General features: G+C 37.4%; 1 protein-coding gene across 1 annotated transcript in view; it reads right to left on the reverse strand.

Annotated features, from left to right (window-relative positions):
* zgc:152951 (uncharacterized protein LOC569013 homolog) overlaps window positions 1-19,146 on the reverse strand; it is a 47,605-nt gene extending 28,459 nt beyond the window's left edge. The window contains exons 1-3 of the mRNA XM_028801283.2: window positions 18,946-19,146; window positions 18,446-18,575; window positions 3,028-3,141 (exon numbers count right to left, since the gene is read on the reverse strand). Coding sequence (XP_028657116.1) covers window positions 3,028-3,141; window positions 18,446-18,563 — 232 coding nt within the window. The 5' untranslated portion in view covers window positions 18,564-18,575; window positions 18,946-19,146. The remainder of the gene's footprint in view (window positions 1-3,027; window positions 3,142-18,445; window positions 18,576-18,945) is intronic.
* Between the last annotated feature and the right edge of the window lie 4,751 nt (window positions 19,147-23,897).

A 23,897-nucleotide genomic window follows, 5' to 3' on the forward strand; every position in this document is an offset into this window, starting at 1 on the left:
ACCTAAAAGATCATTTTGCTAACTTGCTAAATTGAAAGTAATACTTTGAGCAGCCACTGCGTAATGGTGTTTACTGACTGTTTCTTCATTCCATGTAAATGTTCTTAACGTATAGTCTAGCAATAGACTTAAAAGGATTGATGACCATTTAACCCAACTAACAGTCAAAATGATTTTAAGCGGTTCTCTGTAACAGAAACACTAAAAAAGGAATTGGCACTGGGAAGCAAGAAGAAAATGAGCTTGTTTTGAGGACAGACCACTGCACCACAATGATTACATGGTATGTGTTTTGAAGATGGATTATGGAATGGGACTGTCATCAGGAGCTATTGGTCTGTAGTCTTTACCTGTGCTAGAAGAACTAGATATTGGTGAAGATTTCCTTATCTGTCACATAGAACAGACACACCTCCAATGTTTCACAGCAAACTCAACCAGCAGATGATATGGAAGGCAACTCATAATAGAAATATTTCAATAGCTCATTGGAGGGTGGCCTTCAGAGTAAGTGCAGTAAATTTCCTGAGCTTCTTTTTAATGAGGCAATCGGAAGGTTGCTTGTTCAAACTGGTGTAAAACGCCAGAAGTGACTCTACTTTGTTGGGCCCTTGAGCAAGGCCCTTAACCTGCAATTGCTCCATCCTAAGAATGACGTTAATCTGCATCCATCCCTGCATGTAGGCCCTCCAACCTGCAGGGAAAAACCTGGGGGTTGGTGAAAGAATTAGCACTCCAGTCACCATAAAAAAACCTCACACTGTTCCATTCAATCTGAACTAGTGTGGTAATGAGGTGTCACCCGTTGCATGGCTGCACTCAGGTCCTAATCTGGAATCCTGAGTTGATTTGTCATGTGGTGGGTGAGGCAATGTGCTGTATCAGCGCATGCTCCTAACCTCTTTCTCTCTCTCTCTCTTTTAATGAGGTGGTGTTTTCATTTCATATGAACTGCACAAGACATTAACATAGTTTCAGACTCTGCTATTGTTATACAGTTATAAATTGTTTTTATGTATGTACTTCTATGTTGAAAGTTTATTTAAGACAATAATTATTGTAAGTCTTGGTTTATGATTTAGAATAATATATTTAAAAATCCAGATTTGGCATTGTGGCTTTTATAAATTTTTTGGTGGAAGAGGATCAGACTCATGACCCATATTCTTTTAGACAGGATTTAAGAGTAGCTGATAGTTCTTGGCTGCGGTGGGTTGGCACCCTGCCCGGGATTGGTTCCTGCCTTGTGCCCTGTGTTGGCTGGGATTGGCTCCAGCAGACCCCCGTGACCCTGTATTCGGATTCAGCGGGTTGGAAAATGGATGGATGGATGGATGATAGTTCTTGGCTATGTTCTGTCTGGGGCAGGTTTAGGCTAGGGTGTTAGAGGGATCATTAGATCTGAACCATGAGTTTGTAGTGACAGATGACACCATTCTTTATGCAGAAAACACTGCTGTGTGAACTATTGCAGAAACTAAGGCCAGATCCACTTACCTGGCTGGCATTCCTAAAGTGACATCTAAGGCCAGTGATAAGGAAATTGCACACAAAAGATTTCAAAAGATCACTAGGAAGATCTTGAACGAGATAGAGACCTCAGAAATAACAACCTCATATCAACATTTTCAAGAAGGCTGGCAAAATGGGCCATGAAAACTACCACAACGTAAGTTCTGTGTAAGGTTCATGCGTGTCCTGGCAATCACAACTCTTTATGATTCAGCACTCAACATATTCGAGAACACAACAATGCCTAAAGAAGTGACTAAAGAAATCCGCCAAGTTTGCCACCCACAGAAAGCTTACAAAGGACGAAAGGCAACAATCTGAAAAGTACACAGTCTAATCCTTTGAAAAGTGACATTAAATTGAATTATAATCTATAATGCCATATAATTCACCAGGTAACATTGAGATCAACAGTCTCTCTATTGAGGCAGATACAAGACAATGGCAGAAGGGAAGTGAGGAAATGCCCAATTTATAGGGCCCCACTACCAAATGAAACTTTCTGTCCCAAAACGTGTGACTCAATGATGTGACTTCTTAGCTATTTAAGGGCACTTAAATACTTTTTACGAGTGTTGTTCTAACTTCAAGTGAATGATGAATAATCTGTTCAAGATTCTACAACTCTCCTGGCCAGTATTAGGCTACTGACCAGATATAATAATACAACATGTTATCTTAATACCTAAGAGGATTTACAGAAGAGTTCATTAAGAGATAATAAAAGGAAATGTGAGGTTTAGGAGCAAAACAGAAACCATTGAATTGAAAGGTGGTGACTTAACATATTCTATAAGGAGCATGTTAGAAATTTTTCTGAGATCCCATCAGGACTTAAATAATTTTACTATTTTGATTTTGATTTTTAAGAAACTCTGTTAGTAACATTACCATTGGAACCAGTATCATTTTGTGTTTCTCTTGTTGCAACACCACATGTTATTAGGTTACTTTTTGTGATGCATGTATAGGGCATGCATGTGACATCATGTCTTTAAAAGACTGAGATGCTGATCAATTAGTATCAATAGCAGTGACATGATTGAAGTAAATAGAATTTGTTGTTTGTTGTCAGTACAAGAAAGCTGGCTTTTTAAGCAATTGTATTTGCTGTCAGGGTTTGTTTTGCTAAATGTTTGTTTTCTGATTACCAATTTTGGTTTTGATCATTTTTAGAAATTTTGTATTAACTGCCTGCTTCTGACTATTTCTATAGATTACCCATGAAACCCTCTCATTATGCTCTGATGATTTACTCATGCATGACTTACGATCATTGGCACGAACATGACGAATACAGTAAGCATCTACTAGTACAACAAACTGACCATCTTATTCTGAAGACTGTACTCCGTGAACTCTCCCAAATTACTCAAATGAATGCAAATCTGAAAATATTTATAAACAAAACAAAATGATTTCATTGTGACATTGTCATAAATCAATGTCCCACATCTTCATATGTGGCTTAAATGCTGTAGAATAGCTGCAGAAAAAAGCTAGCTTTGTACACACCTTCTTTAGTGGATGTTACTTCCTTCTCATCAGTCTGTTCCTTGACTTTCATGTTTTCTTTGTGCTCTTCATGTGCTTCATCTATAAGGCTCTGGAGTTCATTACTACTGTGATCTGATAAAGAACAAACAAGGAACAGTGTTCTGTTAAGAAAATCTATGCAGTGAAAATCCAAAAAACATGAAAATGCTGGAAATGTGGATAAGGGACTTGGAAGTGGAACTTGCCTGTTATGACCTTAAAGTAGAGCTGTTTAATATGAAAACCAAAATATCAAATGTATTGTTAACAAAAAGAAGTAGACAAACAAGTTCTATATTAAAAAAGGGAGAATTAGCACTCCTGATCATTGTTTGTGGTTTATCTTGTATTTGTATATTCTTCTAATCCATTATATTTGTGTTTGGAAGCTTTGTCAATAGTGCAATATAAAATACCAGCAGGCCCAATCTTAAATAAACCACGAACTGCTGGTCTACTGCTTATATCTAAATGCAGAAACATTAGCTAATTTAAATGAATTCAGTAGGAGTGGAGCTGCAGTCTGCAATATCTACAAAGTCACTTGCCACACGCTCACCTGAGGGAAGTTATTCTAGACTCATCCATTCCAAGGAGTTTGTCGCTAGTACTAAAAAATGCATTGCATTTTACCTTCCAGCAGATGGCGTATACAAACAACACCATAAACTAAAAATAAAAATTCACAGTTTCAAAGAATGATAGAAAAAAAAAACAACAAAGAACTAATCTCATCGGATCCCCCTGACTGACACAAAGAGGCAAGTAGCTAGTGTGATGACAAGGGTCTCAAATTCAGATAATGGGATGCCATTATGCTCTCTTTAGAGCTATTAATGGAATTTGTTATTTATTTACATAACTTATTCCTGCTCTCATTTTGCCACCTTAATGAGGGCAGATCAGCAGAAAGTTTAATATAATCAGATGAGATTAGAACTTTATGATTATTTTCTGTGCATTATAGGTCCACTGCTCTGCTTATTCACTATCTCTATGGATTTCCTTCAACATCCCAAAGCTGGAAAGATTACGTTGACTTGCCAGACTTAAAGCAGCACTGTGTGGTTGTGTGCTATGTGACAGTCTGTTGCCCTCTCAAATGCTGGTTGCTGACTTGTATGCAGTGGTGTGGAGCTTTGGATGATGGGTACACCAATGGACAAGTCAGGTTCAGAAATAGGAGGTAAAGGTAACTTAATTGATCCTAGTCTAATGAAGAAGATATATTCTGCCATCTTTAACCTCTGTCAAGATTGATCTTCTGTTCTTAGATATTTCATAGATCCAGGTGTAGTCAATGCACATTTTAGTCCCCTATGAAAAGCCTGACTTTCCTACAGAATGACATCCATTTTAGGACACTGACATTTTTCTCATCACGCAGCCATATTCACTTCTCACATTTCATTGTGAGGTTCCATAAAGGAGCACACTTGATTGAGTGTAATTGCATTGGATAAATTACAATGTTTTAATATACAGCATGCTACATAGTCATCCATAATTTCTTGAACTTGACATATGTCATGGCTAGGTGAAAAAACATAAATGTGATATCAACAAATAAACTAATAATAAACCAGGAGAAAGAATTGCTTGGAATGGGGTTCCATCAATCATAAAAAGCTTAGGCTGAGCTTGGCATTTTTCCAAATAGGAAAAACAGAACAAAAGAAATATGAGTATAAGGTGCAGAGAGAGTACACTCTGACAACTCAAAGTGGGAACCAAAGTCCAAATGTGCTCATGTTTAAGATAATCATTTTGTTACATCTTTACCAAACCCAATTAACTCAATTCAGAGGAACAAGAGGTCAAAGGCCAGCATTTTTACACACAAGGCATACACCTGGCCTGGATATAACAACAGTCCATCCTAAATATTTTAAAAGTCAGAAAGTGTGTATATAAGCATGCTAAATATCATTAGAATAATATATTTTAATGTGTGTGTGCATGAAACAGAGCCAGAGTGCAAGTTTAGTGCAGTAAGAGGTAAAGAGCCTAAGTATATGTTTTATTTCTGCTGGCACCATGCTAAAACTTTGAAATCTGCATGTTAGTTTTTCTTTAAAAGTATTCTTTTCTTCAGAAATTTGCTTAAATGCATATTTTTCAAAAACACAATTAGTGGGCACAATATGATGATCAAGCCATAAAACCAAATGTGTGAGTAAAAAAATCTAATATTTACTTTTAGAAGTTAGATAATATTTTAGAAGCACTTAGGTTTTTTCTTTAAATCTAGTACACATATAATTTGAGATGATCAATATTTTGTAGAAAGTATGAAAGATTGTGGGACTTTAGCCAATCTTAGCCAAGCATCCCTTATGTGGGTATGCAGTGTACATGTTTACGTAAAACTGGTCACATGCTGTAATCATTCTCTTTGATCTGTGTGTACATTTATTTTCTACTCTTGTTTGAAACCTTGTGCTAACATGATGTAATATTCATTTATTATTACTTCATCAGTTATCTACTAGTCTGACTCAGGGAATACCCTTTAGCCTTGTAGACAAATTTACCCATTGCCCACTGCCAACACTGAAGGGTATACATGCAGAATCTCCTGTGTGCTGGTGTGTGCTGAGCTGTTAAGGACTCCCTTGTAATGAAGGCAACTCATGCTCTCCCAGCAAGTAATAATAAAGCTCTGCTAATTCACTTACCAAACAAAAAAGTGACATTGTGTCTTTCCTCAAATGTAGAAGTAAGAATACTAGACCACTCTAATTATTCCTAACTATACCAGTGCTTCATCACTAATTTTAGAAAGAAAACAAAAACACTCATGTATATATCTAAGAATTACAAACAGAATCATGAGTATATAAATAATAATTCTTTTAATTTTAACAAAGGAGCATAATATTCAAGGGTATCACTACCTTCAAGATATCAAAAACCTCAATAACATTATGGTGAAGATAATTAAAGCATTAGGGAAATCTAAATTGTTATTTACATGTATATCCAGACAATATACAGAGGCTATTAAAGGATAAGTTTGGTATTTTTCAAGTCAAAGTTATTTCTTCACAATCGCGGTATATTGATCTGCCACATTAAATTGCATTCTAATGTGGAAGATATATTATAATAAAAATAATAATAATAATAACTAGCCCACTTTTGCAGTTTACGATGAGGTTTAAGGATACCAGGGTCCCATATTGTAAAAAAGCCTTAAAACTTACTAAATACATCTGTTTTTTAAGCCAGAAATATTAATGAGTATTTATCTACATCTTACAATTATGCACATATTACAAAATATTATATCCATGTCATTTTAACATGGAAAAAAGCATTTTTTGACCATTTTAAAGGAGATTGGAAGTGTGCTTCACTTCACTGCTTGTCTTCCTCCATAGCAACCTTTCAGAGCTGTAGATTCACTTTGGAAACTGAACGTGGATGCTCAGATGTACATGTCTGTTTCTATTCTGTGGACAATTAGACAATTATAACTAAAAAAAAGCCACACAATCACTTATATTCTTTCACTATAAAGAAGATTATTTCATTATTTTGCAAAAACACTGTCTGCTGCCACTGCATTAATAATACATTCCCTTGCTGTAGTGAGAGAGAATATTCAGCATTCTTGCAGCACGCAATCAAGTGACAAAAATTGAACAGACTTTATAGACATCCATCCATCCATCCATCCATCCTCCATCCATCCATCCATCCATCCATCCATCCATCCATCTTCTTAACCCTCTTATCCATGGCTGGGTCTCAGAGCAGCAGAAGCCAGTCTCAGCAAGGATTGGGTGAAAGGCAAAAACATTCCCTAGACAGGGTGGCAGTCCATTGCAAAGCGAACACACACCCTACACATACTATGGGGCCAATTTAGCAATGCCAATTCACCTAAGTTGAATCAGGTTAAAGTTTAAGAAGTTTAGTACAGAGGTTTTGATATAGTTAGAGTGGTGGCACAGAGCTGTCATTCCTGCCTAACAGCACATGTTCTCCCCATGTATTTAAGGATTAATTGGTATCAGTAAACGTCAATGAGCTTACTCAATCACAAACATTGTCTTCATTTCTTTAATAATCATATCCTCAACAAGAGAGACTCATTATGCATGAAAATATTGTATCATTGAATAGTGACATTTCAATCTGGTCAATCGCACACATTGCCTTTTTCATTTTCTAAGTATTTTTTATCATGTGTGCACATGTCACACCACTTGGCTCTTTTAAAAATATTAGGCTTTTATAAAAATACTGTGCAGTGTAAACAGTTTCATTCAGATTTATTGTTAACAGAATAAAGTACAATGAAACTTTTATGTGCACTGTTCACCACGACACTGCCACTCAGCATGAATCTCTCTGTGTAGGCTATGTAAAATAACAACACAGTATGTAATTGGTGAAATTAAAGTGTAATTTAGGAAAACATGATACGATTTTAGCATGCATCTTAAGAAATAGAATTGCTGAAGCAAATATATATAGCTTGGTGAAAGGGTGGTTGTCAAAACTGCTCCCATAGAGAGCAGACAAACGAGCAAGAAATGCATGCTTATCTTGAGAAAACAGAACCAACAATCTGCTAAAAATGATTTTTTACTTCCAGTTTAACTTTGTTGTCACAACCATGCTTCAGAAATGCGGAAGGGATGCTTTTTTTAAATTGAAACCTTTATATTATACATTTTAAGGCTTTTTTTTCTCAATGGGATTCTAGTACCCATAAACTCCATTATAAAACACAAGAGCAAGCTAGTTATTTTCTAAATTTCTTTTTTTTTTTATTTTATTAATTTTATTGTAATCATTCCATACAAATAGATCAATTTTTACAAAAGATAGGATTGAAAACAAGTCGCAACCACCCCACCCCTGAGAGAGAGAGCATGGCCAACAGAGTAAAACTTAAGGCTTGTAGACATACCTAAATTGATGAGTTTAATAGGGCAATAGAGATAAATGGAGAAGAAAAAGAAATATGGAGATAATTGCTTCCTCTGTGCATTTAGAGCTTATTCTAAGATATTATTGATTAGATCCTGCCAGGTTTTGAAAAAATTCTATACAGATCCTCTAACTGTATATTTGATTCTTTCCAATTTCAAATAGTATAAAACATCGGTTTCCCATTGACTTAAAAGAGAAGAGTTAGGATTCTTCCAGTTTAGCAAAATAAGTCTGCATGCCAAAAGTGTAGTGAATGCAATCACAGTTTGTTTGTCCTTCTCCACTTTAAACCCATCTGGAAGAACACCAAACACAGCTGTTAATGGGTTAGGAGGGATTGTGACACCAAGGCTGTCTAAAAGGCACTTAAAAATTTTGGTCCAAAATTATGTTAATTTGGTGCAGGCCCAAAACATGTGACCCAGTGAGGCTGGGACTTGATTGCAGCATTCACAGGTTGGATCTTGTCCTGGAAAAATTTTGGACAGTTTTAGGCAAGACAGGTGTGCTTGATATATAATTTTGAGTTGAATAATTGTATGCTTTGCGCATATGGAGCTCGAGTGAAGTCTCTCTCTGCATTGCTATTTTCCACTCCTTTTCTGATATATTGATTAAGAGATCTTTTGCTCATTGTCCTCTTGGATCTTTAAAAGGGAGGGACTGCAAGATAATTTTATATACTACAGAGATGGTGTCTAAGTCCTTGAAATTGAGCAATATTTTTTCTGGCATGGAGGAGGGTGCAAGATGAGGAAAATCGGGCAGGTTCTGTTTAACAAAGTTCCTAATTTGAAGATAGTGAAAGAAATGTGTGGCTGGAAAGTTAAATTTGGAATGTAATTGTTCATAGGATGCAAATATGTTGTCTGTATAAAGATCTCTAAGCAATTTAATCCCAAATATTTTCCAGATATTAAAAACTGCATGTTTGCGAGGGTTGAAAGAGGTGGTTCTCTTGCAGAGGTGCCACAGATAAAATATTCTCCATCCTAAAATGCTTTCTACATTGGTTCCATATTCTGAGTGAGTGAAGCACAATTGGGTTATTAATATATTGGCGATAACTTGCATTTATTGGGGCACAAAGCAGGGAATATAAAGAAGTACTGCAGGATTTTACTTATATTGCGGACCAAGCCTGTGTATGTTCATCTATTTCTGGCCAGGTTTTTATAGCTTGTATGTTTGCTGCCTAGTAATAAAACTGAAAGTTAGGTAGAGCCATGCCGCCTTCTGCCTTAGGTCTTTGTAGGGTCGCTCTTTGGATACGTGGATGTTTATAGTTCCAAATAAATGAGGTTATTGTTGAATCTAATTGCTTAAAAATGATTTATTAATGTATATTGGAATGTTTTGAAATAAAAAAAAGTAGCTTAGGAAAAATATTCATCTTAACAACGTTAATTCTTGAGATGAAGGATTGACCATCTATGCAAGTCTTGCTTAATTTTTTCCATACAGACAGCAAAATTTTGTTGATAAAGAGCTTTATGTTTACTTGTGATGTTTACCCCTAGGTATTTAAACTGATCTGCAATGATTAAAGGGAAGGTGTCCAATCTAATGTTGTGTGCTTGAGAATTCATTGGAAAGAAATTTTATTCAAATTAATTCTGAGACCAGAGATCTTTTGAAATTCTGTAAGTGCTGTTAAGACTGCAGGCACAGAATTTTGTGGGTCTGATATATACACTACCATATCATCTGCATATAAAGAAATTTTCTGTTCCAGTCCTTCTCTGAAAATCCCCTTTATCTGATAAAAATTTCGACAGTGGACCTTCAGTGGTTCAATGGCGACTGCAAATAGCAGTGGTGACAAGGGGCAACCTTGTCTGGTACCATATTCTAGTTTATAGTAGTCTGAACAAATGTTGTTAATACAAACTGAAGCTTCTGGATTGGTATACAGTAGTTTGATCCATGCACAATTGTTCGGGCCAACCCAAGTTTCTCTAATGTAGTGAAAAGGTACAGTATTTCCATTCAATCATATCAAATGCTTTTTCTGCATCCAATGATAATAATATTTCTGACTTTGTTGGTGACATTAAACAGACATTGAAGATTGGAAGATAAGTGTCGACCCTTGATAAATCCAGTTTGATCTTGTGATATTACTGAAGGCAGCACTTTCTCCATCCTTCTAGCTATGATTTTTGAGAGTGTTTTAACATCATTATTCAGAAGTGAAATTGGTCTATATGATGCACATTGTGATAAGTCCTTATTTTGTTTAGGAAAGACAGTGATTAATGCTTGGTGAAAAGTTTGAGGTAGAATTTGATTGTCTCTGGCTTCTGTGAATGTTGCTAATAGGAGGGGAGCTAGCTGAGTGGAGAATTTCTTATAAAATTCTGCAGGGTAACCATCAGGACCTGCTGCTTTCCCACCTTGAAGTGACTTTATAGCATCTAGTAATTCTGATAGCACCACAGGTTTATCCAGTTCTCCGCACTAAAAGTATCTATTTGTGGTAACTGTAATGTATCCAGAAATGCATTGCATTGTGTCTTGTCTTCTTTAAACTCAGTAGAATATAAGGATTTATAGTAGTCTCTAAATGTGTGAATTATATTTTTATGGTGAATGATTTCATCTCCGTTTGTGTTGGTGATTACTGGGATTGCATTGCGAACTTCTTGCTTGTGAATTTGTTGAGCTAAAAGCTTATTAGCTTTCTCTCTGTGTTCCTAGTAATGATGCCTGGGTTTATAAATTAGTTGTTCAGTTTCTTTAGTTGTCAAGAGGTTGAGTTCTGAATGCAGAGCTTGCCTTTTCCTATGTAGAGCCTCGCTTGGAAGCCTGGCATGTTCTTCATCTACTCTAGTAATTTTGTTTTTTAACTCTGATACTTTCTTGGTTTCTAATTTATTCCTGTGGGAAAGATATGAAATAATCTGTCCTCTTAAGAAGGCCTTTAAAGTTTCCCAGAGTATTCCTGTAGAAACCTCTGAAGATGTATTTGTCTCTAGGAAGAAAATGATTTGCTTGTATATAAATTCAGTAAAGTTCTCGTCTGCTAATAGAAGCGGGTTAAGACGCCATCTGCGAGGTGAGTGTGTGGGGCATAGTGACTTTAGCTCCAAGATCAGAGGTGCATGGTCGGAAATATCAATAGCATCGTACTTGCAATTTCTAAAATATGATTTACTTTAGAACACAATTTCATGTGGCAAATTAATATATACCATGACTGTGAAGATTGTAGAAGAAGAATGTTCTCCTCAGCACCATGTATTTTGTGTGTTTAGTAAATTAGAATTTTTATAATAACTATTTTGTAACTTGCCAGTGAGAGACGCTTGGGCTTATGAACTAACAAAAATATGTTATTCCAGGGTTTCAGGAGAAATAGTGTCCACATGAATAAAATCTAAGCTGTTTCTTGTTTTCCCTTTTTCAGAGTGAATGTTTCAGGGACAAGGTCACAAGGCTGCAGAAAGTACATGTAGTTTATGCAAAGGCGTCTCTCCTGTGCTTAGCTTTGAAAACACAGATAATGCTTAGCTCAACAGACATATTGTTTAACTTTACTGTTTTGATAAGGATGTTCTTTCTGTCTTATTAATCATGAGATGCTGAAGTATAAAAAACCCCTCCTGGCTTTTGATCAGGGTTCAATTGAGCTTTGCGGCAACAAGTTATGCTCTTTTGAATCTCTACTTACTGTGACTCCGAATGAATAAACAAGAGAATTGAGAAAATATTATCTGCCTGCTTTTCAGTGTGCCTTTTTCGTCCACAAGATTCAAATACTTGTGACTTGAAAAATACTGAACTTACTCTTTAAGAAGGATAATAGAAAGGAAGACTATACAGCACAAAATACAAGTTGGAGTATAAGTTAGGAGGAAATTATGCTTAAGGTGCATAACATATACTGAGTCCACATCTGGAGTACCGTGTGCAGTTTTGGTATCCATATTACAATAAAAGACATAGCAACACTAGAAAAAGTCTACAGAAGAGTAACTGATCTCAGGAATGTGGATGTATGAGTTATAAGACAGACCTCAGTATGTGCGTCTCAGGAACTGCAGGTCTGACGTTGTGGTCAGCAACACAGGAGTGCCGCAGGGGACTGTACTTTCTCCGGTCTTGTTCAGCCTATATACATCGGACTTCCAATACAACTCGGAGTCCTGCCATTTGCAAAAGTTCACTGACGGCACTGCTATTGTGGGCTGCAATCAGGAGTGGGCAGGAGGAGCAGTATAGGAACTTAATCAAGGACTTTGTTAAATGGTGCAACTCAAACCACCTACACCTGAACACCAGCAAAACCAAGGAGCTGGTGGTGGATTTTAGGAGGACCAGGCCCCTCATGGACCCCGTGATCATCAGAGGTGACTGTGTGCAGAGGGTGCAGACCTATAAAATACCTGGAAGTGCAGCTGGATGATAAATTGGACTGGACTGCCAATACTGATGCTCTTTGTAAGAAAGGACAGAGCCGACTATACTTCCTTAGAAGGCTGGCATCCTTCAACATCTGCAATAAGATGCTACAGATGTTCTATCAGACGGTTGTGGCGAGCGCCCTCTTCTACGCGGTGGGTGTGCTGGGGAGGCAGCATAAAGAAGAGGGACACCTCACGCATGGACAAACTGGTGAGGAAGGCAGGCTCTATTGTAGGCATGGAGCTGGACAGTTTGACATCTGTGGCAGAGCGACGGGCAATGAGCAGGCTCCTGTCAATCATGGAGAATCCACTGCATCCACTAAATAGTATCATCTCCAGACAGAGGAGCAGCTTCAGCGACAGACTGCTGTCACTGTCCTGCTCCACTGACAGACTGAGGAGATCATTCCTCCCCCCACACTATGCAACTCTTCAATACCACCCGGGGGGGGGGGGGTAAACGTTAACATTATTCAAAGTTATTGTCTGTCTGTACCCCTGCATTGTTATCACTCTTTAATTTAATATTTTCTTTATTAGTATGCTGCTGATGGAGTATGTGATTTTCCCCTTGGGATTACTAAAGTATCTATCTATCTATCTATCTATCTATCTATCTATCTATCTATCTATCTATCTATCTATCTATCTATCTATCTATCTATCTATCTATCTATCTATCTATCTATCTATCGTATCTATCTATCTATCTATCTATAAATAAAAACTGAATGAGCTGCATCTTTTCAATTTATCTCATTTTGCTTAAAGAAGTGACATGATTAAAGTAAATATAATTCATTGCATACTTGTGGTTATAGTATCAAGAAAAGTCCTGTCTGCCTCCAGCAATGTCAGAGGGTCAATAATAACAGAGGTGGACTGTGGACAGTAAAATTCAGATTGACTTAGCCCAATTAGCATTTCTTTATGAACAGGAAATGTGATTATAAACTGCATGCATTCAAATATACTCTTAATTAAAATAAACTTCTACAATTAATACTGAAGTTAAAATCATCTTCTACAATTACTGACTGATTTGGTACTTATGCTTTGCTTTTATAAAAAACACATGAATACCAGAGGAGAAAACAGGTTAGGTGTATACATTGCACACATATCAAGATGAAACATTATTTTATCTTCAAAATATTTTAGTATGTGAAAATGTTTGGTGTTACTGGTGTGTGTGCTGTGTGTATTCAAAAGGGAAGAGTGCACTTTCAGTATTTTATAATTTGACTAGGTGCTTCGCTCCCTGCTCGCTTCGCTTGCCAACCCCCCGGCTTGGGCTACACGCCAGCCACTTCGCATCTCTGCAGCTTGCGTTTGTGGATTTCACTTTCACCAAACAACAAATCTTTTAATTCTCGTGGATTGGCCCCTTCACTGGTAAGAAACACTACTTTTCCCTAATGGCAAAAGAAATTAGACAATCTACAAGTCTCTGACTTAAAGTTTAAATCCAAACAATATCTACATACTTCTGTCATATCACCTCTGTCTATATATTTGATCTCTTTTTACTGTTCTGTTATTTCACTGAGTAATAATTTTTGTTTGTTTGCGCTAATGCAATCTTTACTGTCAGTTTCGAATTTTAGTACTTTCATTATCTCTAACCTGCTGTGCATGTGTATCGCGCCAATGTTTTTGAACCTCTTTACAACATTCTACTTTGTCATCTACTCTTTGTCTTTTATTTCTGGCCCCGGGCATGGTTAAGTTAAAACTCATCTTTTTAGAAAGTCATTTTGTTAAAGTATTTTATAGACTCTTCTGTTCTTTTTTTTATTTTATTATTCTATTTTTACTCTGTAGCACTTTGGGATTGCTAAAATATAAAGTGCAATATAAATAAAATTTATTATTATTATTATTATTATTATTAAGTGTCTTGGCACAAAGTCTTGTCTTGCGGAACATGAAATTATCTCTCTGAAAAAGTCTTGTTTCATCCCAGGATTTTTTTATATAATAGAGAGATATGTAGACTATTGAAATCATAATATTTAAACATGGAATTCACGGTAAGTGTTATTGCAAGCCAAATTAGTCAAATAAGACACACTGTACAATTTTTCTCCAACTCAGTTCATATAGTTCAGAGTCATGGAGGCATGGAGCCTATCCTTGCAGAACTGGGCCCAAGGTAGGAAACAGCCCTGGAGTCACATAAAGTTAATTTGGCATCGTCAATCAACCTAACCTATACATCTATAATGATGTATGAGGAAAAAAATCAGAATAATCAGAGGAAAACTCCACACAGACACGTGGAGAACAAATCAAGTCCATATTGACAATAACCAGGCCTAAAGGTAATGACGCTCTGTGAGTCAGCAGTGATGACCGCAGTACTGCCATGGTGTCCAGGATACATTTCTCAGTGGCAAATAATTTAAGAGTCTGGGTTAAATTACAATAAAGAAAAAGATTTTATTGCTGCCGGTAGTTGTTAACCAGGTTGTTATCAAAGCTATGTTTTCTTTACTGTTTACACATTAAATGGAAATTCACTGTATGCTAACAATACAATAAGAAATCCGTATAGATATTGTAAACTTTTAAAACATTGTATTAAATCACATTATAAATAAAATACATTAATATCTTGGATGACAATTTATATGAGACACAGATGAATGTATTTTTAACTGTGTGTATGTTGAAATATAGAACTGTATGACTCATGTGCTCATTTTAACCTGAGACACAAAGAACTATTTAACTCAGCTGGTCCCATTTATCTGTGAGTTCATCCTTATGTACAAATAGGATGTAAACATGCTTAATCTAATTAAGGGGAACAGAGCCTATTACAGTAGCATTGGACACAAAGCAGGAAACAGTTAACCAGTCCATGCAGGTCCCACTCATTTTGCAGGGCCTTTTAATAAACACAGAAAACAAGGGGGAAATTTTTTGAGACTAAGAGGTTCTTGCCTTCTCAGGTCTGCTTACTCAAAAAGTAAGATATACACTAGAAGAAACCTTTGAGACATAATGAAAATGGGTGCAAAAGGGTGAATATCTAATTGAACTGAATATTCCACAAACAACAGAATTCCTTTTTAATTAAGAAAACATGGGCACACACAAAAAAAAAAAACCTACAGCCCTCAATGACCTGGATTCGGAATTTGCCATCTTCAAAAAGATCATATCTTGTTATCACATGCGCATAGCTAGTGGTGTAGCTAGATCTCTGTTTTTAGGAACACGCACCCAGCATGACGATAGATAGATAGATAGATAGATAGATAGATAGATAGATAGATAGATAGATAGATAGATAGATAGATAGATAGATAGATAGATAGATAGACAGACAGAGTTAGGTCCATAAATATTTGGACAGAGGCAAATTTTGGTTCTGTACATTACCACAATGAATTTTAAATGAAACAACTCCGATGCAGTTGAAGTGCAGACTTTCAGCTTTAATTCAGTGGGCTGAACAAAACGATTGCATAAAAATGTCAGGCAACTAAAGCATTTTTTTAACACAATCCCTTCATTTCAGGGGCTTAAAAAGTAATTGGACAATTGACTCAAAGGCTATTTCATGGGCAGATGTGGGCAAGTCCGTCGTTATGTCATTATCAATTAAGCAGATAAAAGGCCTGGGAGCTGATTTGAGGTGTGGTGCTTGCATGTGGAAGATTTTGCTGTGAACAGACAACATGCAGTCAAAGAAGCTCTCCATGCAGGTGAAAGAAGCCATCCTTAAGCTGCGAAAACAGAAAAAAACCCATCTGAGAAATTGCTACAATATTACGAGTGGCAAAATCTACAGTTTGGTACATCCTGAGAAAGAAAGCAAGCACTGGTGAACTCAGCAACGCAAAAAGACATGGACGTCCACGGAAGACAACAGTATGGTGGATGATTGCAGAATCATTTCCATGGTGAAGAGAAACCCCTTCACAACAGCCAAACCAAGTGAACAACACTCTCCAGGGGGGTAGGCGTATCGATGTCCAAGTCTACCATAAAGAGAAGACTGCATGAAAGTAAATACAGAGGATGCACTGCAAGGTGCAAGCCACTCATAAGCCTCAAGAATAGAAAGGCTAGATTGGACTTTGCTAAAGAACATCTAAAAAAGCCAGCACAGTTCTGGAAAAACATTCTTTGGACAGATGAAACCAAGCTCAACCTCTACCAGAATGATGGCAAGAAAAAAGTATGGAGAAGGCGTGGAACAGCTCATTATCCAAAGCATACCACATCATCTGTAAAACACGGTGGAGGCAGTGTGATGGCTTGGGTGTGCATGGCTGCCAGTGGCACTGGGACACTAGTGTTTATTGATGATGTGACACAAGACAGAAGCAGCAGAATGAATTCTGAGGTGTTCAGAGACATACTGTCTGCTCAAATCCAGCTGAATGCAGTCAAATTGATTGGGCGGCATTTCATGATACAGATGGACAATGACCCAAAACATACAGCCAAAGCAACCCAGGAGTTTATTAAAGCAAAGAAGTGGAAAATTCCTTGAATGGCCAAGTCAGTCACCTGATCTTAACGAACATGCATTTCACTTGTTGAAGACTAAACTTCAGACAGAAAGGCCCACAAACAAACAGCAACTGAAAGCCGCTGCAGTAAAGGCCTGGCAGAGCATTAAAAAGGAGGGAAACCCAGCATCTGGTGATGTCCATGAGTTCAAGACTTCAGGCTGTCATTGCCAGCAAAGGGGTTTTCAACCAAGTATTAGAAATGAACATTTTATTTCCAGTTATTAATTTGTCCAATTACTTTTGAGCCCCTGAAATGAAGGGATTGTGTTAAAAAATGCTTAAGTTGCCTCACATTTTTATGCAATCGTTTTGCTCACCCCACTGAATTAAAGCTGAAAGTCTGCACTTCAACTGCATCTGAGTTGTTTTCATTTAAAATTCATTTTGGTAATGTACAGAACCAAAATTAGAAAAAAGTTGTCTCTGTCCAAATATTTATGGACCTAACTGTAGATAGATAGATAGATAGATAGATAGATAGATAGATAGATAGATAGATAGATAGATAGATAGATAGATAGATACTTTATTCATTTTACAGAAGCACAGGAAATAGTATAACAAACAGCAACACCCCCCTCAAACACACAAAAGAATTACAAAAAAAAGAAGCAAAAAAAAAACGCATCTTTGTTAAAAAATGGTGTGTGTGTCGGTATAGATACCTTGTAATAAAGTATCTATCTATCTATCTATCTATCTATCTATCTATCTATCTATCTATCTATCTATCTATCTATCTATCTATCTATCTATCTATCTATCTATCTATCTATCTATCTATCTATCTATATTGTTCAGTTTCACTTTTCCTAAGGTCATTTTAATTATACTAAACTTTTTGTGACATCTTTTAATTTCATGACGAAATGTATAGGCACAAAAATAGTATGCCTCTCTGTCTGAACAAATGTTCTGTCTTCTTGCATAAAACCTGTCAAAATTCCGCGCCGACTACTTTATCTTCACCGCCTGTATTTTTCTATAATTTATGAACTGGATAATTGGAACATTTTTTTTTCCAATGCACTGCTCCACCTTTCCAACAACAGCGCCATTTAGGTCACCTATGATGAACAATTTATATGATATGGAGTACAGCTGTGAAAAAAATAGTAAGTTAATAGTAAGTAAAGAACCGTTTTAGGACGAGTTTCCAGTCCATAGCACACTTTTGGTATGTGTTCCTTTGCATATTTGCTCGGAGTCGTAGTCATTGCTGGTTTATTTTAAAGAAACAGTGCTATTGATTGAAGAACGAAGAAAGCAAGTTATTTTTACGTGTTTTAGGAATCTGGAAATGTAAACGGATTTGAATTTTTCTAATTTCTTCATTTCTTGCTCTTTTTGTGTAACAAAAAAGAGGTTACACACCTTGCATGTCTAAAATGGAAATAAAACCAGTTAAACTGCAGCAGGTACTTCGTTCCACACATTTCAAAGCGATGCTGCGATTCTAGCTTTTTAATAGCTGCGTTGACAGTTTCTTATAAAGACGAGCTTCCTCACCTGTCCATGCCGGACTGTGCTCTCCTCTCAAGTCTGCAGCTGCCTGTCTTGTAGTGCGCTTCTTCTGCTTCAGCTCTTTGTCACTCTCACTCTTATTCTCTCCCGATCCCATACACATTTAACTTTTAATCTAGAATGCAAAAAATTCAGTGAAGAAACCTGAGCAGGCAGCTGGTGCAGTTCATTGTTTGGACGGGAATGACTCTGGATATCCCGTTACAGACAATGAATAACTAAAACGAAACCCTAACACCATACGCCCCCGCCCCCACCCGCCTGCAGAACTGGACAAGTCCATGTGTTTAGTTGCGCCTGCAGTCCCCTACGAGGATTGGCCGCTGAGGCAGTGTTGCAGGATAGATCTTCGATGCTTATAGTTCTAACATAATAAGACCGTTACACAAAAGTGCATCCATGATGCGCTATTGAGGATTAAAATCCTTGAGTACCATAATCGTCCACATTTGAGAGGACATGGATGAGTACTATCGGTAAGTTACCTTGCATTGCTATGCAAGTCCAAGTCAGCAATTTCAGTTCCCCTGATGCCAATATATTTAATGTATCGTCTAAGATGTTACCGAGTTTACAACTAGAGCGAATGCCCCTGAGCCGCTCTGAGTTAACCATCTCTGCAACAGCGATCAACAACAGTGTAAAAACACTGACAGCAGAGTGGGCTACTCGCATGTCCGCAGTGCAGAGCTCAGTTTGTGCCAAGTCCCGCAACGCAGAGCGAATGAGCTCCTGGGTCCCGGTGAACGTAGTGTTCAAACGCTACACGGTCAAAACTGACAGAAGAACTGCAGATAGAGAAAGAAAACAGCAAACGGCGATTGCTTCCCCAGGTGGGTAGGATCCCCCCTTCTCGCATCCGATTGATTCGCTTCTGTAAGATTAACTCCCTTGAAGTGATTGACAAACATCTCTCATACATACCAGGGCTTATGCTCAAGGCAGCTACTTCTCAAACTGAACGAATACGATGTCAAAACAGGGAAAATTACGGATTTACACCACATTATTGATTAAATGTTCCTGCACTGTACTGCTTTCGAATATTAAAACATTACAACAACTGTGCCAATTATTTGCTCATTTATTCCTTGTATCTGTGGTTCTTCGCATGAAGAAATAGTTTCTAACATTTGTATGAAAAGAACAGCTTTCTAACATTTGTACGAAATCTTCCCATAGCAGGTTTCCAACCGTGCCCCCATGTTTTTGTTACAGAGTTTATTTTAAAGTTACAAGTGGCATCTACTGTACTAATTCCTTTCATTATTTTACACACTTAAATCATGCCCCTTCTTAATATTTACTTGCTTCAACTGAAAAGGTTCAGTTTCTCTTTATAGATCATACCTCTCAGTTCAGCAATCAGCCTAGTCGCTTTTCTCTGGACTTTCTTTAGTGCTGTCATGTCTTTCTCTAATTTGGATACCAAAACCGAACACAGTACTCCAGGTGATACCTCACTATTGCTTAATATAATTTAAGTTTAGCACAAGTCCAGAATTTAAAACAAATGCTCATGCCATTATAGTCATATAAATAACATTTATTACAAACAACGCGGGTAACTAAATACAGTACGACTCGTCAAGGCTTCTATGAATACAAATGAACTTTGTTACGTGCATTTAAACCACAGAAACTCCAAAAAAACTAGTGAAATGATAATAACCTGAAAAAATCAATCCATAAAGAAACAGTGTGGCAATAACACAGAAAAAGTCAATCTAATAATACAACATTGTGAAAAGACTAAAGAAAAAATGTGACAAGCCCCATTGTATCTACAAAAAATGAACATTTAAGGCACGAATTTCGCTTCCTTACTGCAAACACACAGTTCATCGTTGCTCTCCTCTCACCTGCTTCTGGGCCAATTTATACAGGTGGGAGAATTAGTCTCTTATTCACTAACCGCCTGTACTATTTAGGCCATCCATCTTTATCAATCCTACATTCTTGCCCCCTTTAATTGATCATTGATCCCAATGATCCTATCGCTTCTATAAAAACCCATCTAAACATTGTGTAGAGGTACTTGAACAAAAGAAAACTGCAGTTCCCCTATCCCCCTCAACCAGGAAGGCCTCTATTCTTCCCATCTCATCCCCCAATGATAAATAAATTTTGACAGATAATATGGATTGGAATGTTTTCCTGCCGTTTCCTGAACTGACCTCCTCAAATTGGGCAGCGGCTGCTCCACTCTATCAGGCGCCACAGCGACATATTCTTTGCCTTTCCAAAGGAGCTTCCAGTTCTTCCCTCGATGTTGTACTATTGTCCATTGGTTGAGATGGTGTTCCCCACACTTCAGATTCTCTGTAATCTTCACTGGAAGTAGACATGCTTCCAGTGTTTCTGGGCCCAGATTCTTTTCTGAACATAGATGAATTTCAGGGTAGAGTCACAATTCAGAATGGTGCACATTACAAGGTGGCTTGGACCCATCTACTGGCACAATTGTATACACTGACTTATTATCCAAACATCCCAACACTCTATATGGCATATCTTCCCAGATATCTTGTATCTTCTGCCACTGAGATTAAGTCTCCGTACATATACCAACTGTCCATCTACAAGACAACTGTCCTTTGAAGGCAAAGCATAATACCATCGCCTCCGAGCTACTTGGATCTCCAGGTTCCAAATTGCTGCCTCATAAGCTAGTTTGACAGTTTCCTTATGTTGCTGAATCCATTCTCCCATGGCCACTTCTGTACACAAGTCTAACTTGCTCCCCAGTAACCAGTCTACTAGCAGCCTAGGTGACCTCCCGAACATGAGAAGAAATGGAGAGTACCCATGGTTTTCAGTCGTGTTATAAGCAAAAACCACCTCAGATAAATATGAAGACTAATTCCTCTTTTTCTCAGTTGGCAAGGTTCGCAACAAACTGTGTAAAGTTCTATCAAACCTGTCCATTCCCCTGTGGGTGATATGGGATGGTCCTGCTTTTCTTCATACCATACAAGGCACAGAATGAAGAAACTACTTGTGCTTCAAAACATCGTTTTCATATTGGATACCATACCTAAAGATTGATTCCTTTATTAAAACACTGGCCACCGTTATTGCTCTCTGATCTCTTGTTGGCACTGCAGTACTGAATTTTGAGAACACATCTGTAATAATCAAAACATTTTCAATACCATCTTGTGACGGTTCAAGCACAGTAAAATCCATGGCTACAACTTCTTAGGGCTTACATGCTCTCAAACTACCCACTGCAACTTTGACCTTAGGTTGCAAATCTTTTGCTATTTGACATCGCTTACAGGTTTCACACCATGCTTCAACGTCTTGGTACATCTTTGGCCAATAACATCTTTCTTGTACCAGCTGAAAGGTTCTCTCAATTCCTAAATGACCACGATTATTATACAACTGGGTAAGTACATCTTCCTACAAACTCTTGGGCAACAATATTTGCTTCTTCATAAGCATGCCCTCGCTTGACTTGTACTCCACACTTTGATTTATACCTAACATCTTATTACCATTCCTGATCGCTTCTGTATGTTGATAGTGATGAATCTCAACTATGTCTCTTAGGTCCTTCTTATAAGAGTTTCTTTCAAGTTTCAGAACTCCCATTGTGTATTCAAATCTAACACTTCTACTTCCTACATGTAATATTTACTTTTACTTACATTACATTTTATCTGCCACAAATTTACCCAAGTCTGTCTGTCCAAGTCCATCTGTAACAAATTAGTTGATTTTGCATCATCTGCCTTTCCTAGTTTGGCTTAACCAGCTTGTTTTTGATATTCCTATCCAGATCATTTATTAAAAACGATTAAAAATGGCAGCAGCCCCAGCGCTGACCTTAATAATAATCCTTGTGTACTGTTTAGAACAGTGGCTAATCTAGCAAATGAGAATTCAGAACTAGGCCTACAGTGCAAAATACCAACAGACATTAGTAATACAGGCTTTATGAACTTCTTTAATGAGAAAAATAAAAAATATAAGACTCCAGATCACAGAATCACAGTGCAAACCTAATACTAGCATGACAAACCATATTTCATTATATTTTTTTTAATTTGCTGCTGGTCAAATAAAAATGGACCACGGGCCGTGCAGTAGTTTGGACACTCCTGAAAATGAAGCTTCTACTGTTTATTAAGTTTAAATTTGAACTTCAGTGGTATTAAAATTCATTAATTATGCTGATAAACATCAAGGCAATGAAGAAAACTCAACTGTGTAAAAATAAACCAATTTGATGTAACATTAATATCTCTGGTTTCTCATGGACGATATCGTCTTGCGATTTACGTTTTGAGCATCAATAATAGAGCCTTTTACTAAATCCCGCTGTTTCAGAGGCGGGCAGTTACCGTAAGTTAGTCCACAATGGTGATCAGCTCTCTGGACTCCGCGCACGGCGTGCTATATGGAGTGTGCGCTACGATATATTTGCTAAACATTTTTTTAATTGTCGTACTTTTATTTTGGGCATGGATTACGGCGATTCATGGTCACATTATTTATTAAGTCGTTTGTCTGAGTAATATTATGATGATCGTAACGTACTGTCAGGTTTAACATCCATCATTGCAGTAGCTGATAAAGAAGCCACAGTCTGATTCAGTGACCTGAGACACTCTGAGGCCTGTAAGATGACACTCCTGTCGTCGACATTTTCTTTACACTCCACCCGCTCTCCAGACCTATTAGGGAAGAATCAGGCCCCCAATGATTTTTGTTCATATAGAATCCATTGTAAGAGTGAATCAAAATTAAACAAATCCAGCGCCTTGCCTTTTGTAAGCCCATAGTATGACACGATAATTAGGGAGGTTAAAGTGCGTTATAACTTGATAGGCATTGTTAGGCTTTGAGTAAATAAACGACGTATACTGTAGTACTATTATGAAATAATGTACTGCAGCAATAGCACTAAACACATAGTACGCATAGCACTGAATCACGGAGTGAACAGTCAAATTCACACAGATTTCATGGATTATTCGATTCCTATTAGGGAAATTGTCTATTAATAAAATTATTAATGGTGAATTGTATACGTAGCAGCAGGGACAGTGGACAAAATATACCTTCTGATGTTTTGTACTATGCTGCCTTAAATAAAAGTAATGTTTGGTACATAGTGTTGTGCTTTATTATGGTAAAATGCATTCATTTTTACATACTTCACTCATTCTGCAGTGGTGTTCTGTTCTGGGTCCAGATCTGATTGTCTTCGATAGGTGACAAGTTTCTGAAATGTGCAATGCACAGGCTTCAAAGCAAACTAGTCCGTCTGAAAATGTAGCTAAACGGGAATGAAATTAACATTAGGGCCATGAAATGTGGGAGTTAACATAGCAGGGCACAAGGGACACGTCTCCAGATGGCGACAGCAACGTACGGGCTTCGTAGTGTCTCAGATGCGCACATCTGCTCGACTCTAAAGGCTGTC

The sequence above is a fragment of the Erpetoichthys calabaricus genome, chromosome 4, assembly GCF_900747795.2.
Source record: "Erpetoichthys calabaricus chromosome 4, fErpCal1.3, whole genome shotgun sequence".
Lineage (NCBI taxonomy): Eukaryota > Metazoa > Chordata > Cladistia > Polypteriformes > Polypteridae > Erpetoichthys > Erpetoichthys calabaricus.